The 15,672-nt window shown below is 54.4% G+C and overlaps 1 protein-coding gene across 1 annotated transcript in view; it reads right to left on the minus strand.

Moving 5' to 3' along the window:
• The window catches only part of WDR44 (WD repeat domain 44), a 92,309-nt gene that overhangs the window by 36,600 nt on the left and 40,037 nt on the right, over nt 1-15,672 (minus strand). The window contains exons 3-4 of the mRNA XM_073641341.1: nt 3,047-3,121; nt 436-1,054 (exon numbers count right to left, since the gene is read on the minus strand). Of these exons, the coding sequence (XP_073497442.1) occupies nt 436-1,054; nt 3,047-3,121 (694 nt within the window). The remainder of the gene's footprint in view (nt 1-435; nt 1,055-3,046; nt 3,122-15,672) is intronic.

A 15,672-nucleotide genomic window follows, 5' to 3' on the forward strand; every position in this document is an offset into this window, starting at 1 on the left:
AAACAATGGAGGACAGGGTGGTCACTGGAGTGCAAAAACCCCTCAAGGAGAAAGACCGGCAACCTGGGGTCTGCTGTGTATGGACCCACAGACTTGTACGAGTCCATACATCACTAACATGGTCTACAGAGAAGAGCCGAGCAGATCCGCTTACAGCCGAGGGGGTTCAGCGCTCTTCTGAGGGCGTCTACCACTGTGTGAATGGTTGGGCTGGTCTCAGGAGTCAGCCCCCAAATGACAAAAACCTATGACTTGAGTTGTCATTATAATATATCGAGAGTTTTATAAAAATAACTCCGTTTCCGAGAAGAAAGGCAAAAACCTTGAATGAGGCGCAATGGTGGCCGCATTGACTACAAACCTTTACCAGGAAAAAAACAGTAAGAAAATAGTAAATCACAGATAATTATTGACAGTTATGATCAAGACACTCACATTCCAGTCCTGAAGATCTTGGGCTCTCATTCTCATCCCCTTTCTTCTTACGAGGCGGTGGGGCCGGCCGTGCAGGTGGCGGCGGTCTAGGTGGTGGGGCAGTTACAGGAGGTGGGGGACGTGTTGGACCAGACTTCTTAGTACTTGCTACAATATCAGGCTCCACATTAATCTGTCGGGGAGGTTTAGCGGGCGCTAACTGCTCTTTATTTTCAGAAGTTTCATTGGATAAAGGGTCTTTAGTCTTATTTTCTGTATCTTCCTCAAGCTCATCGGACTTGTCCAGAAGTCTGTCCTCCTCTTCAGTAATTTTAAGACCATCGGCCAATTCTATAATATCGGCAATTTTAGAGGTCTCCACCAACTGTTCAATGATGGGGATGGAGATATCGGGCAATTGACTGGGTTTCGTTCCTGTGAAGTCCTCAACTTCCTGATGACCAAGGTCCCCTGAATCGTTAGGTAAGGTTGTTTCTGTGATCACCAGCTCGGGGATGTTATCCAGCGGATTTATTTTCCTAGACATGCTCTCGAGAATTATTGTTTCCACATTTTCAGGACTGGGGCTCTCCTCTATGGCACTAGATTTCTGGCTTTCTTCAATAATGCTATCAATAATCTGAAATATTAAAGATATACAGATATGTCTGATATACAGCAATACTATGATGTAGGACTCCTAGCTATAGAGTCACGCAGGCTGCGTATGCTCAGCAGGGAGGAAAGCGCTACACGGGCGATTGACTAAATTATGGCATGCTCCATCAGACTCTATGTGAACTCTGAAATTGCACAGCGGTACAGTCGGCAGTGTGCATTAATCCCTAGATGCAGGCTATGTTGGCAAACCCTTTTTGAGAAGATAAAATAAACTTTAAATGCAATAACGTGAAGACGAGGCCCGATAGCCACATTTTAGCCTGTAGTACCTCACGTGTGGCTGTGTGCCTTGAAATAGGAGCAGCAGCTGGCAATGTGTGGGATAGATGAAACCACTACTGCGATAAAAGGCCGCAGGGGTGAAGTGACAGCTTAACGCATTAATATTGTATGCAGTAATTACAGCCGCACTGCACAACACCTTCTCCAACACTTCTCTGTAGAATTGGTTTTCATGCAATGGACAGAATTTTGGCTAACCCTAATGAACCATTAATCAGACTTTGGGTAGAGTTAAAGAGGATGTCCACTACTTTTATATCCTTTCGCTAGGTCATCAATATGAGACCTCTGAGGGTGCGGCATCCGGCACCTCCTCCACCGATCAGCTGTTTCCGATGCCTGAAGCGTCCGCGGCCGGATACTGCTTCTTTCGAAAAAATAACCCGCTGCGGCCACTATAAAAATGACGGGAGATGTGCTGTTCTGCTTCGGAACTGATCACAGCTGGGCGCTTCAGGCACCGGGAACAGCTGATCGGTGGGGACGTAACACCCAGTAGCCCGACCTATTAGATATTGATGACCTATTCTAGGGATGGGACATCAACCTCTACTGATCAGCTGTTCCCGAAGCCTGAAGCGTCCGAGGCTGGATACTCCGCAACTGCTTCATCGAAAAAAGTAACCCACTGCGGCCACTATAAAGATGAAGGAGATGCCCTGTTCTGTTTTGCAACTGATCACATCTGAATGCATCAGGCACCGGGAACAGCTGATAGGTGGGTCTACCGGGTGTTACGTCCCCACCTATCAGATATTGAGGACCTATTCTAGGGATGGGCCATCAATATAAAAGTAGTGGACAACACCTTTAAGCTGGCCATACATATGAGGTGGCTGTCCGCCCCACGAATGTTCGGCCGGCAACCACCTTCGGACTCTACCTATACACATGCTGGGCTGAGTGTTCATTTGTTTTCAACAGAGAGAGAGGACAACGCAGCTGACAGACACCTTAGGGAGCAGCCTGTCTCCCAAAAGATAATAAAAAAAGGATTGGCCATTGAAATTCCAGCCAGAATCCTTCTTCTTTCATAACCTCATCAGTCAAGGAAGTTTGAAGGCTCCAATACACATCAGATGATCAGCTGAGCTGATAGTTTAACTATATAGTTAAAGGGCGATTCTAAAGTTTAGAAGTTATCCCCTAGCCCCAGTGATCATGAAATTGTCCCCTACCTCCAGCCTATGGATAGGGAATAACTTAGAAATGTAAGAATACTCCTTTAATGCATTCAACAGGGAAGTATAGAGACATCTAAAAGGGTTTTTCAGGGTTTTAAAATATTTGGCAAACAACAAAAAAAGTTAGTACGCCTGCTAGATCATCTGTAGCTCCTGTGCAAACACACTGGGCGTCCCCAATGGTCTTATACTACATAAAGCCAATTACCGGCCTTAGAACTGGTGTTTGTATGTACGGCCTAAAACCAATAAAGGTCAGTAACTGGTGGCACTGGTCCCAAATGATGGATGCATGTATGTCACAGGTGCCAGCAAATAAACACAGACCTGTGGAGACCACCATAGTGTCTGTGCTGGAGCTATGGGGTATTGAACAAGTGAATATGTACATATATCTTTTTCTTTTATTTGATCAACTTTACGTCTGTTAGAGGTAGGCAACTTTTAGGCCGTCTTTAGGCGAGTAGGCGCAGGAGCACACGCACCTCTTTAGAGTCGTCTTGCTTTGGTTCTGTGGCTCCAGTTTCTGGGCCATTATTTTCGGAATGTGTGACTTCTTCCTGTGAAATGAATCTAAAATTAGATAAAAACAATACACAGAAGACTAACAATGTACAACAAATAGGTAAATCTATGGCCAGTTCACAATTTTGGTTTTAAAAAAAATAATAATAATTTGAGTTAGTAGATGAGCAGTACAGTCATGTCTCTGCTATGCCGATCACAGACCCAGGGACAAGTTAAGCCATTCCTGCTCAAGGCCAACAATCAGACTTGGGAGGAATGCCAGGACTGCCTTCTGGAAACATTCCTGATACACAAGAGTTACACCTTACGCAAACAACGCTAGTGACACTTCACCGGGGAATAGAATGGAAAACACATCTGAAGGCACTAAAATACCTAAAACAAGACATTTTTTAAAAAATTTGTATTTTGGATTCTTTCCTATAGTAATTGTATGATCAGAGAGACTTCTCCTGGAGTGGTTATGCAATAGCTGTCTGATAGTAATAACCCCCTAAAGGGAGTCTATCAGCACAGACTGTTCCTGGGGTATGTAATTGCTCACAGAGTAATTACGCAGAGTGACATTTGCTTCTCACTACTACGATTTGTATAAGAATCCAGCTCTGCTGACATCACAGTAAGACCCAGACATGACATGAAACAAAGCAGACACTAGACTAAGGTCAAAAGTATACAAAGTCCTGTTGCTGCGATTTATGAGATGGATTAAAAAAGTTCAATGCTGGATGCTAGAAAAGACCATAGCTGATCCCAAACACGCCCTGTGTTATTACATGAGCAGAAGAACTCTGTCCAGCTCAAACGTTGATGAAGACCATGACGGCGGAAGCGGGTTCAAGAAATAATTGCTGGAAGAAAAGTTGCCGATTGTCCACCCATTTTATGGGCTCTAAAATGATATAATAAGTCAGACTTAACTTCTCAATCTCGCACCACTCCTACTCCAACACCTGTGTTCTCCATACTTCTGCTCCGGCCAGACAGGTGTGACCGCAGAAGCCAATCATTAGCTGCAGCGCTGACCAGAGAGCATATTATCATTTACAGAGTTCTGCAGGTTTGTTTTAATGCAAAGAGTTGAAACACACTTTAATACCATATTAGTGTTTATTTTATAGGAAGATTGTAACCGGCAAGCTGTGATTACAAGGTTATTCCCATCTTATTAGGTGATGACATTTTGCAAGGATATACCACTACTTAGTAATTGGTATTTGGGAAAATCGGTACAGGGAATGAAGGGGACAATAGCTTGTATGGCATTTCACAGTACTTCTTTAGAGTTGTACCGCAGTTCCGTGCACAACAGCATGGAAAACCTAGAAGAGGACGTAATGCCAAAGCAGCGACAATCTCCCTTTAGCTCAGAATGAACGGGTGTCCTAGGGGTCACTGCTGACCATACAGGTTTTACCCGTCTTCTCTCCACACTCTGAAATCAGACGTTACCCAAACTTCGCATCATGCATGTTCATTTCAGTACAGAGAGGGAATCAGCGCTGCTGGGGTACCATGCACCTTCTCATCACTTGGGGTAATAGGTAATCGGCTTGTTGAAATCCAACAAGGCCAATCGTTCTTTCCCCAGATGTCTAGAGACAGTCCATTGTCCCTATACTCAGACTATTGGCACCAAACACTACAGAACTTAGTACCATTTGCACAAGCCAAATCTAGTATTGGAGGTGGGTTGGACACAATATCTAAAATGAAACAATGTACAGAACTCAACTAACTGTCGAGCTCCTTCTGTTTATAGCTGGGGTGACTGAAATTTTAAAATGTTATTGTGCACCTTATACTGTCAGGCTCTTCCCCGACCTCTGAGAGATGCTCTGCATAGGCACCAGGGCTCAGCACCTCCACTAGTACCAAGATGGAAACAGATCACACTCTAAGGACTAGTTAATGGACTGTGTATCACACTGGTGGTGTGTGTAAGTCACTGTTGCGACGTGGACAATTATGCCCTTTGTGTCACCACTCATCGTGACTGTCTGTACATAACCCTCAGTACAGTCGTGGCCAAAAGTTTTGAAACTGACACAAATTTTGGTTTTCTTAAAGTTTGCTGCTTCAGTGTTTTGGATCTTTTAGTTAGCCATGTCTATTGTTTATATCTGACTAAAGGATCTAAAAACACTGAAGTAGCAAGTTTTATGAAAACCAAGATTTGTGTCTCATTCTCAAAACTTTTCGCCATGACTGTACTTTGCGTGGGGTAATCATTTTTTATCAATACAGGTGAAAAGTACAATAGCTGCCATGTCCTTATTACCATACAAAAGTATATACACAAGCACAATGCAACAGCACTCTGCAAACATTTTATACAATCGACTCCATTATTGTTCCATGTGTAAAAACAACAGGTACTTTGTATATTTTGTTCAAATTGCGTGAGCCAATGATAAGACAACCTTCCCCTTAGGCTATGTTTACATGTCAGTATATACACACTGCTCAAAAAAATAAAGGGAACACAAACAACAGAATATAACTCCAAGTAAATCAAACTTCTGTGAAATCAGACTGTCCACTTAGGAAGCAACACTGATTAACAATCAATGTCACATGCTGTTGAGCAAATGAAATAGACAATAGATGGAAATTATTGACAATTATCAAGACACCCTCAATAAAGGAGCAGTTCTGCAGGTGGGGACCACAGACCACATCTCAGTACCAATGCTTTCTAGCTGATGTTTTGGTCACTTTTGAATGTTGGTTGTGCTTTCACACTCACGGTAGCATGAGACGGACTCTACAACCCACAGAAGTTGCTCAGGTAGTGCAGCTCATCCAGGATGGCACATCAATGCAAGCTGTGGCAAGGTTTGCTGTCTGTCAGCATAGCGTCCAGAGGCTGGAGGCGCTACCAGGAGACATGCCAGTACACCAGAAGACGTGGAGGGGGCAGTAGGAGGGCAACAACCCAGCAGCAGGACCGCTACAGGAGGAGCACTGCCAGAGCCCTGCAAAATGACCTCCAGCAGGCCACAAATGTGCATGTGTCTGCACAAACCGTTAGAAACTGACTCCATGAGGGTGGTATGAGGGCCCGATGTTCACAGATGGGAGTTGTGCTCACAGCCCAACACCGTGCAGGACGCTTGGCATTTGCCACAGAACACCAGGATAGGCAAAGTCGCCACTGGCGCCCTGTGCTCACTGAGCACATGTGACAGACGTGACAGAGTCTGGAGACGCCATGGAGAACGATTTGCTGCCTGCAACGTCCTTCAGCATGACCGGTTTGGCAGTGGGTCAGTAAAGGTGTGGGGTGGCATTTCTTTGGAGGGCCGCACAGCCCTCCATGTGCTCGGCAGAGGTAGCCTGACTGCCATTAGGTACCGAGATGAGATCCTCAGACCCCTTGTGAGACCATATGCTGGTGCGGTTGGCCCTGGGTTCCTCCTAATGCAGGACAATGCCAGATCTCATGTGGCTGGAGTGTGTCAGCAGTTCCTGCAAGATGAAGGCATTGAAGCTATGGACTGGCCCGCCCGTTTCCCAGACGTGAGTCCGATTGAGCACATCTGGGACATCATGTCTCGCTCCATCCAGCAACGTCACGTTACACCACAGACTGTCCAGGAGTTGGCGGATGCTTTAGTCCAGGTCTGGGAGGAGATCCCACAGGAGACCATCCTCAGCTTCATCAGGAGCATGCCCAGGCATTGTAGGGAGGTCATACAGGCACGTGGAGGCCACACACAATACTGAGACTCATTTTGACTTGTCTTAAAGACATTACATCAAAGTTGGATCAGCCTGTAGTGTGTTTTTTCCACTTTAATTTCGGGGGTGACTCCAAATCTAGGCCTCCATTGGTTAATAAATTTGATTTCCATTGATGATTTTTGTGTGATTTTGTTGTCAGCACGTATTTTTGTGAGCAGTGTGTATATATATACATACACACACACACACTGCTCAAAAAAATAAAGGGAACACTCAAATAACACATCCTAGATCTGAATGAATGAAGTATTCTCGTTGAATACTTTGTTCTGTACAAAGTTGAATGTGCTGACAAGAAAATCAACTTTTTCCAATGCGGTGCGTCCAACTGGCTGAGCTTCAAACATCTGAGGCTTCCAAACATGAAATGATTTGGACGGTTAATTGGTCACCTACAGGCCATCCTGGCTATAAACAGATGTGTGCATAGATCTGGTATATCTGCCAATCCTGTGGAGCGGCGCTTTGTGACTGCCAGAAAATACCGGCAAGTTAATGAGTGCAGTAATCAACTGCACTAATTGGATCCCTCAAGAACGAGTCTACTGGCCAAAACATATTTAGATCAGGTTGTTCTGCGCAGTAATCAAGTGTCGGATTCCCTCTGTATACAAGTAATGTTCTCTTCCACTGAATGCTAAATCATCGGCTACAGTATTCCCATGAAGCCATGGAGTTCTCCTCAATTTTGTAGATGTATTTTCCCTAATATGAACTTTAGCAGATGCCCCCAAATTAGTGATCGCAAACATGTATCCACCGGCCCTACAACCATGTCTTGTGCTGGTTCCTTCTATTATTATCTGTGAGGGAAAATGATTTACCCGTGCTAATAAAAGGACTTTGTCCATACATGACTCGACTATGAGACATGCACTAGATAAAGGTGGTGATAATCACCATGAACCATGACCCTAAGCATTTTCTTACTTCTGTGCAGAAGAGTATGTGCCTGGTGGCCAAACATCAGGAGGTACCGATCCTCATCCAGTGGTCCACCAGCGCTATATATCAGGGACTACAGATATCGGACACTGTTTTACCTACAAAGTGTAGACACCAAGTATTGCAAAACGATGCGGATATGAGGGAAACCAAGCGCGGATACATATTTTTGACAGCAACATGGTGACACATGTGGCAGCTCTGGCTATGGAAATTATGTTTATGATTCTTTAAAATATCCAGTAGAAAATTCATGTACGGCACTACAGTGATTAATGATAGGTGCCAAAATAGGGATCCAATCCGCAGCTGAGAAGACTAAAACTCGGCACCTGGAAGGATGCAGAGACATAGATGTGATTTTTATTACAGTTTAATGAGGACCTTAAATCAGATAACTGCTGTATAACACAATTGTACAAATGTAAATTTGGTGCCCGAAAAGACTGTAGGGGAAGCAGAAAGGTATTCATTCTCAAGATAGGTGAAAGGGTGATAGCCTCTCACTTTATATGGCGAAAATACCATAACTAGCAACTTGTAGCAAGTATGGAGTAAAGGGGAAAAGGACTTCAGACTAGCTATAGATGGTTCAGTTATTCGAGTTAAACCAACTGAAAACGGAGGAAGTGCCCGAAGAGAAGGAAGGAGGAAGAAGGGAGGAGGAGGAGGAAGTGCCCGCCCGCCATAGCCGATGGCGAGGAGGAGAAGGAGAAAGTGCCCGGAGGAGAAGGAGAAAGTGCCCGCCCGCCATAGCCGATGAGTAGGAGGTGGAAGTGCCCGCCATAGCCGATGGCGAGGAGGAGGTAGTGCCCGCTCGCCATAGTCGATGGCGAGGAGGAGGTAGTGCCCGCCCGCCATAGCCGATGGCGAGGAGGAGGTAGTGCCCGCCCGCCATAGCCGATGGCGAGGAGGAGGTAGTGCCCGCCCGCCATAGCCGATGGCGAGGAGGAGGAAGTGCCCGCTCGCTATAGCCGATGGCGAGGAGGAAGTGCCTGCCCGCCATAGCCGATGGCGAGGAGGAGGAGGAAGTGCCCTCCCACCATAGCCGATGGCGAGCAGGAAGAGGAAGTGCCCACCCGCCATAGCTGATGAGGAGGAAGAAGTGCCCACCCGCCATAGCTGATGAGGAGGAGGAAGTGCCCTCCCACCATAGCCGATGGCGAGCAGGAAGAGGAAGTGCCCACCCGCCATAGCTGATGAGGAGGAGGAAGTGCCCACCCGCCATAGCTGATGAGGAGGAGGAAGTGCCCTCCCACCATAGCCGATGGTGAGGAGGAGGAGGAGGAGGAGGAGGAGGAGGAGGAGGAAGTGCCCGCTCGCCACAGCTGATGGCGAGGACGAGGAAGTGCCCGCCCGCCATAGCCGATGGCGAGGAGGAGGAGGAAGTGCCCGCCCGCCATAGCCGAGGAGGATGAAGTGCCCGTCCGCCATAGCCGATGGCGAGGAGGAGGAAGTGCCCGCTCGCCATAGCCGATGGCGAGGAGGAGGTAGTGCCCGCCCGCCATAGCCGATGGCGAGGAGGAGGAAGTGCCCACTCGCCATAGCCGATGGCGATGGCGAGGAGGAGGAAGTGCCCGCCCGCCATAGCCGAGGAGGAAGTGCCAGCCATAGCCGATGGCGAGGAGGAGGAGGAGGAGGAGGAGGAGGAGAAGTGCCCGCCATAGCTGATGGCGAGGCAGAGGAGGAGGAAGTGTCCGCCCGCCATAGCCGATGGCGAGGAGGAAGAGCCCGCCCGCTATAGCCGATGGCGAGGAGGAGGAAGTGCCCGCCCGCGATAGCCGATGAGGAGGAGGAAGTGCCCGCTCGCCATAGCCGATGGCGAGGAGGAGGAGGTGCCCGTCCGCCATAGCCGATGGCGAGGAGGAGGAGGAAGTGCCCGCCATGTCCGAGGAGGATGAAGTGCCCGTCCGCCATAGCCGATGGCGAGGAGGAGGAAGTGCCCGCCCGCCATAGCCGATGGCGAGGAGGAGGAAGTGCCCGCCCGCCATAGCCGATGGCGAGGAGGAGGTAGTGCCCGCCCGCCATAGCCGATGGCGAGGAGGAGGTAGTGCCCGCCCGCCATAGCCGATGGCGAGGAGGAGGTAGTGCCCGCCCGCCATAGCCGATGGCGAGGAGGAGGTAGTGCCCGCCCGCCATAGCCGATGGCGAGGAGGAGGAAGTGCCCGCTCGCTATAGCCGATGGCGAGGAGGAAGTGCCTGCCCGCCATAGCCGATGGCGAGGAGGAGGAGGAAGTGCCCTCCCACCATAGCCGATGGCGAGCAGGAAGAGGAAGTGCCCACCCGCCATAGCTGATGAGGAGGAAGAAGTGCCTACCCGCCATAGCTGATGAGGAGGAGGAAGTGCCCTCCCACCATAGCCGATGGCGAGCAGGAAGAGGAAGTGCCCACCCGCCATAGCTGATGAGGAGGAGGAAGTGCCCACCCGCCATAGCTGATGAGGAGGAGGAAGTGCCCTCCCACCATAGCCGATGGTGAGGAGGAGGAGGAGGAGGAGGAGGAGGAGGAGGAAGTGCCCGCTCGCCACAGCTGATGGCGAGGACGAGGAAGTGCCCGCCCGCCATAGCCGATGGCGAGGAGGAAGTGCCCGCCCGCCATAGCCGAGGAGGATGAAGTGCCCGTCCGCCATAGCCGATGGCGAGGAGGAGGAAGTGCCCGCTCGCCATAGCCGATGGCGAGGAGGAGGAAGTGCCCACTCGCCATAGCCGATGGCGAGGAGGAGGAAGTGCCCGCCCGCCATAGCCGAGGAGGAAGTGCCAGCCATAGCCGATGGCGAGGAGGAGGAGGAGGAGGAGAAGTGCCCGCCATAGCTGATGGCGAGGCAGAGGAGGAGGAAGTGTCCGCCCGCCATAGCCGATGGCGAGGAGGAAGAGCCCGCCCGCTATAGCCGATGGCGAGGAGGAGGAAGTGCCCGCCCGCGATAGCCGATGAGGAGGAGGAAGTGCCCGCTCGCCATAGCCGATGGCGAGGAGGAGGAGGTGCCCGTCCGCCATAGCCGATGGCGAGGAGGAGGAGGAGGAGGAAGTGCCCGCCATGTCCGAGGAGGATGAAGTGCCCGTCCGCCATAGCCGATGGCGAGGAGGAAGTGCCCGCCCGCCATAGCCGATGGCGAGGAGGAGGAAGTGCCCGCCCGCCATAGCCGATGGCGAGGAGGAGGAGGAAGTGCCCGCCCGCCATAGCCGATGGCGAGGAGGAGGAGGAAGTGCCCGCCCGCCATAGCCGATGGCGAGGAGGAGGAGGAAGTGCCCGCCCGCCATAGCCGATGGCGAGGAGGAGGAGGAAGTGCCCGCCCGCCATAGCCGATGGCGAGGAGGAGGAGGAAGTGCCCGCCCGCCATAGCCGATGGCGAGGAGGAGGAGGAAGTGCCCGCCCGCCATAGCCGATGGCGAGGAGGAGGAGGAAGTGCCCGCCCGCCATAGCCGATGGCGAGGAGGAGGAGGAAGTGCCCGCCCGCCATAGCCGATGGCGAGGAGGAGGAGGAGGAAGTGCCCACCCGCCATAGCCGATGGCGAGGAGGAGGAGGAAGTGCCCGCCCGCCATAGCCGATGGCGAGGAGGAGGAGGAAGTGCCCGCCCGCCATAGCCGATGGCGAGGAGGAGGAGGAAGTGCCCGCCCGCCTTAGCCGATGGCGAGGAGGAGGAAGTGCCCACTCGCCATAGCCGATGGCGAGGAGGAAGAAGTGCCCGCCCGCCATAGCCGAGGAGGAAGTGCCAGCCATAGCCGATGGCGAGGAGGAGGAGAAGTGCCCACCATAGCTGATGGCGAGGCGGAGGAGGAAGAAATGCCCGCCATAGCCGATGGCGAGGAGGAAGAGCCCGCCCGCTATAGCCGATGGCGAGGAGGAGGAAGTGCCCGCCCGCGATAGCCGATGGCGAGGAGGAGGAGGTGCCCGCCATAGCCGATGAGGAGGAGGAGGAGGTGCCCGCATAGCCGATGAGGAGGAGGAAGTGCCCGCTCGCCATAGCCGATGAGGAGGAGGAAGTGCCCGCTCGCCATAGCCGATGAGTAGGAGGAAGTGCCCGCTTGCCATATCCGATGAGGAGGAGGAAGTGCCCGCTCGCCATAGCTGATGAGGAGGAGGAGGAGGAGGAAGTGCCCACCATAGTCGATGGCGAGGAGGAGGTAGTGCCCGCCCACCATAGCCGATGACGAGGAGGAGGAGGTGCCCTCCTGCCATAGCCGATGGCGAGGAGGAGGAGGTGCCCTCCTGCCATAGACGATGGCGAGGAGGAGGAGGTGCCCTCCCGCCATAGCCGATGGCGAGGAGGAGGAGGTGCCCTCCTGCCATAGACGATGGCGAGGAGGAGCCCTCCTGCCATAGACGATGGCGAGGAGGAGGAGGTGCCCTCCCACCATAGCCGATGGCGAGGAGGAGGAGGTGCTCACCCACCATAGCCGATGGCGAGGAGGAGGAGGAGGAAGTGCTCACTCACAATAGCCGATGGCGAGGAGGAGGAGGAAGTGCTCACCCACCATAGCCGATGGCGAGGAGGAGGAGGAGGAGGAGGAAGTGCCCGCTCGCCACAGCTGTTGGCGAGGACGAGGAAGTGCCCGCCCGCCATAGCTGATGGCAAGGAGGAGGAAGTGCCCGTCCGCCATAGCCGATGGCGAGGAGGAGGAAGTGCCCGTCCGTCATAGCCGATGGCGAGGAGGAGGAGGTGCCCGTCCGCCATAGCCGATGGCGAGGAGGAGGTGCCCGTCCGCCATAGCCGATGGCGAGGAGGAGGAGGTGCCCGCCCGCCATAGCCGATGGCGAGGAGGAGGAAGTGCCGGCCCGCCATAGCCGAGGAGGAAATGCCAGCCATAGCCGATGGCGAGGAGGAGGAGAAGTGCCCGCCATAGCTGATGGCGAGGCGGAGGAGGAAGAAATGCCCGCCATAGCTGATGGCAAAGAGGAGGAGGAAGTGTCCGCCCGCCATAGCCGATGGCGAGGAGGAAGAGCCCGCCCGCCATAGCCGATGGCGAGGAGGAAGAGCCCGCCCGCTATAGCCGATGGCGAGGAGGAGGAAGTGCCCGCCCGCGATAGCCGATGGCGAGGAGGAGGAAGTGCCAGCCATAGCCGATGAGGAGGAGGAAGTGCCCGCTCGCCATAGCCGATGAGGAGGAGGAGGAAGTGCCCGCTCGCCATAGCCGATGAGGAGGAGGAGGAAGTGCCCGCTCGCCATAGCCGATGAGGAGGAGGAAGTGCCCGCTCGCCATAGCCGATGAGGAGGAGGAAGTGCCCACCATAGTCGATGGCGAGGAGGAGGTAGTGCCCGCCCGCCATAGCCGATGACGAGGAGGAGGAGGTGCCCTCCTGCCATAGCCGATGGCGAGGAGGTGCCCTCCTGCCATAGACGATGGCGAGGAGGAGGAGGAAGTGCTCACCCACCATAGCCGATGGCGAGGAGGAGGAAGTGCTCACCCACCATAGCCGATGGCGAGGAGGAAGTGCTCACCCACCATAGCCGATGGCAAGGAGGAGGAGGAAGTGCTCACCCACCATAGCCGATGGCGAGGAGGAGGAGGAAGTGCTCACCCACCATAGAAGATGGCGAGGAGGAGGAGGTGCCCGTCCGCCATAGCCGATGGCGAGGAGGAGGTGCCCGTCCGCCATAGCCGATGGCGAGGAGGAGGAGGTGCCCGCCCGCCATAGCCGATGGCGAGGAGGAGGAAGTGCCCGCCCGCCATAGCCGAGGAGGAAATGCCAGCCATAGCCGATGGCGAGGAGGAGGAGAAGTGCCCGCCATAGCTGATGGCGAGGCGGAGGAGGAAGAAATGCCCGCCATAGCTGATGGCGAGGAGGAGGAGGAAGTGTCCGCCCGCCATAGCCGATGGCGAGGAGGAAGAGCCCGCCCGCCATAGCCGATGGCGAGGAGGAAGAGCCCGCCCGCTATAGCCGATGGCGAGGAGGAGGAAGTGCCCGCCCGCGATAGCCGATGGCGAGGAGGAGGAAGTGCCCGCTCGCCATAGCCGATGAGGAGGAGGAGGAAGTGCCCGCTCGCCATAGCCGATGAGGAGGAGGAAGTGCCCGCTCGCCATAGCCGATGAGGAGGAGGAAGTGCCCACCATAGTCGATGGCGAGGAGGAGGTAGTGCCCGCCCACCATAGCCGATGACGAGGAGGAGGAGGTGCCCTCCTGCCATAGCCGATGGCGAGGAGGAGGAGGTGCCCTCCTGCCATAGATGATGGCGAGGAGGAGGAGGAAGTGCTCACCCACCATAGCCGATGTCGAGGAGGAGGAAGTGCTCACCCACAATAGCCGATGGCGAGGAGGAAGTGCTCACCCACCATAACCGATGGCAAGGAGGAGGAGGAAGTGCTCACCCACCATAGCCGATGGCGAGGAGGAGGAGGAAGTGCTCACCCACCATAGAAGATGGCGAGGAGGAGGAGGAAGTGCTCACCCACGATAGCCGATGGCGAGGAGGAGGTGCCCGCCATAGCCGATGGGGAGGAGGAGGAAGTGCCCGCCCGCCATAGCCGATGGCGAGGAGGAGGTAGTGCCCGCCCGCCATAGCCGATGGCGAGGAGGAGGAAGTGCCCACCTGCCATAGTAGATGGCGAGGAGGAGGAGGAAGTGCCCGCCCGCTATAGCCGATGGCGAGGAGGAGGAGGACGTGTCCGCCCGCCATAGCTGATGAGGAGGAGGAAGTGCCCTCCCGCCATAGCCGATGGTGAGGAGGAGGAGGAAGTGCCCGCTCGCCACAGCCGATGGCGAGGAGGAAGTGCCCACCCGCCATAGCTGATGATGAGGAAGTGCCCTCCTGCTATAGGCGATGGTGAGGAGGAGGAAGTGCCCGCTTGCCACAGCCGATGGCGAGGAGGAGGAAGTGCTCACCCACCATAGCCGATGGCGAGGAGGAGGAGGAGGAAGCGCTCGCCTGTCATGAACGATGAGGAGGAAGTGCCCGCCCGCCATAGCCGATGGCGAGGAGGAGGCGGTGCCCGCCATAGACGATGGCGAGGAGGAAGTGCCCGCTCGCCATAGCCCGATGGCGAGAAGGAGGAGGAAGCGCCCGCCATAGCCGACGGCGAGGAGGAAGCGCCCGCCATAGCCGATGGCGAGGAGGAAGTGCCCGCCATAGCCGATGGCGAGGAGGAGGAAGTGCCTGCCCGCCATAGCCGATGGCGAGGAGGAGGAGGAAGTGCCCGCCCGCCATAGCCGATGGCGAGGAGGAGGCGGTGCCCGCCATAGACGATGGCGAGGAGGAAGTGCCCGCTCGCCATAGCCCGATGGCGAGAAGGAGGAGGAAGCGCCCGCCATAGCCGACGGCGAGGAGGAAGCGCCCGCCATAGCCGATGGCGAGGAGGAAGTGCCCGCCATAGCCGATGGCGAGGAGGAGGAAGTGCCTGCCCGCCATAGCCGATGGCGAGGAGGAGGAGGAAGTGCCCGCCTGCCATAGCCGATGGCGAGGAGGAGGAAGTGCCCGCCCGCCATAGCCGATGGCGAGGAGGAGGAGGAGGAAGTGCCCGCCCGCCATAGCCGATGGCGAGGAGGAGGAGGAAGTGCCCGCCTGCCATAGCCGATGGCGAGGAGGAGGAGGAAGTGCCCGCCCGCCATAGCCGATAGCGAGGAGGAGGAGGAAGTGCCCGCCCGCCATAGCCGATAGCGAGGAGGAGGAGGAAGTGCCCGCCCGCCATAGCCGATAGCGAAGAGGAGGAAGTGCCCGCCCGCCATAGCCGATAGCGAGGAGGAGGAGGTGCCCGCCCGCCATAGCCAATGGCGAGGAGGAGGAAGTGTCCGCCATAGCCGATGGCGAGGAGGAGGTAGTGCCCGCCCACCATAGCCGATGACGAGGAGGAGGAGGTGCCCTCCTGCCATAGCCGATGGCGAGGAGGAGGAGGTGCCCTCCTGCCATAGACGATGGCGAGGAGGAGGAGGAAGTGCTCACCCACCATAGCCGATGGC

Source organism: Phyllobates terribilis, unplaced genomic scaffold (genome assembly GCF_046119375.1).
Source record: "Phyllobates terribilis strain yellow unplaced genomic scaffold, ASM4611937v1 Scaffold_7__3_contigs__length_470593459, whole genome shotgun sequence".
Classification (NCBI taxonomy): domain Eukaryota; kingdom Metazoa; phylum Chordata; class Amphibia; order Anura; family Dendrobatidae; genus Phyllobates; species Phyllobates terribilis.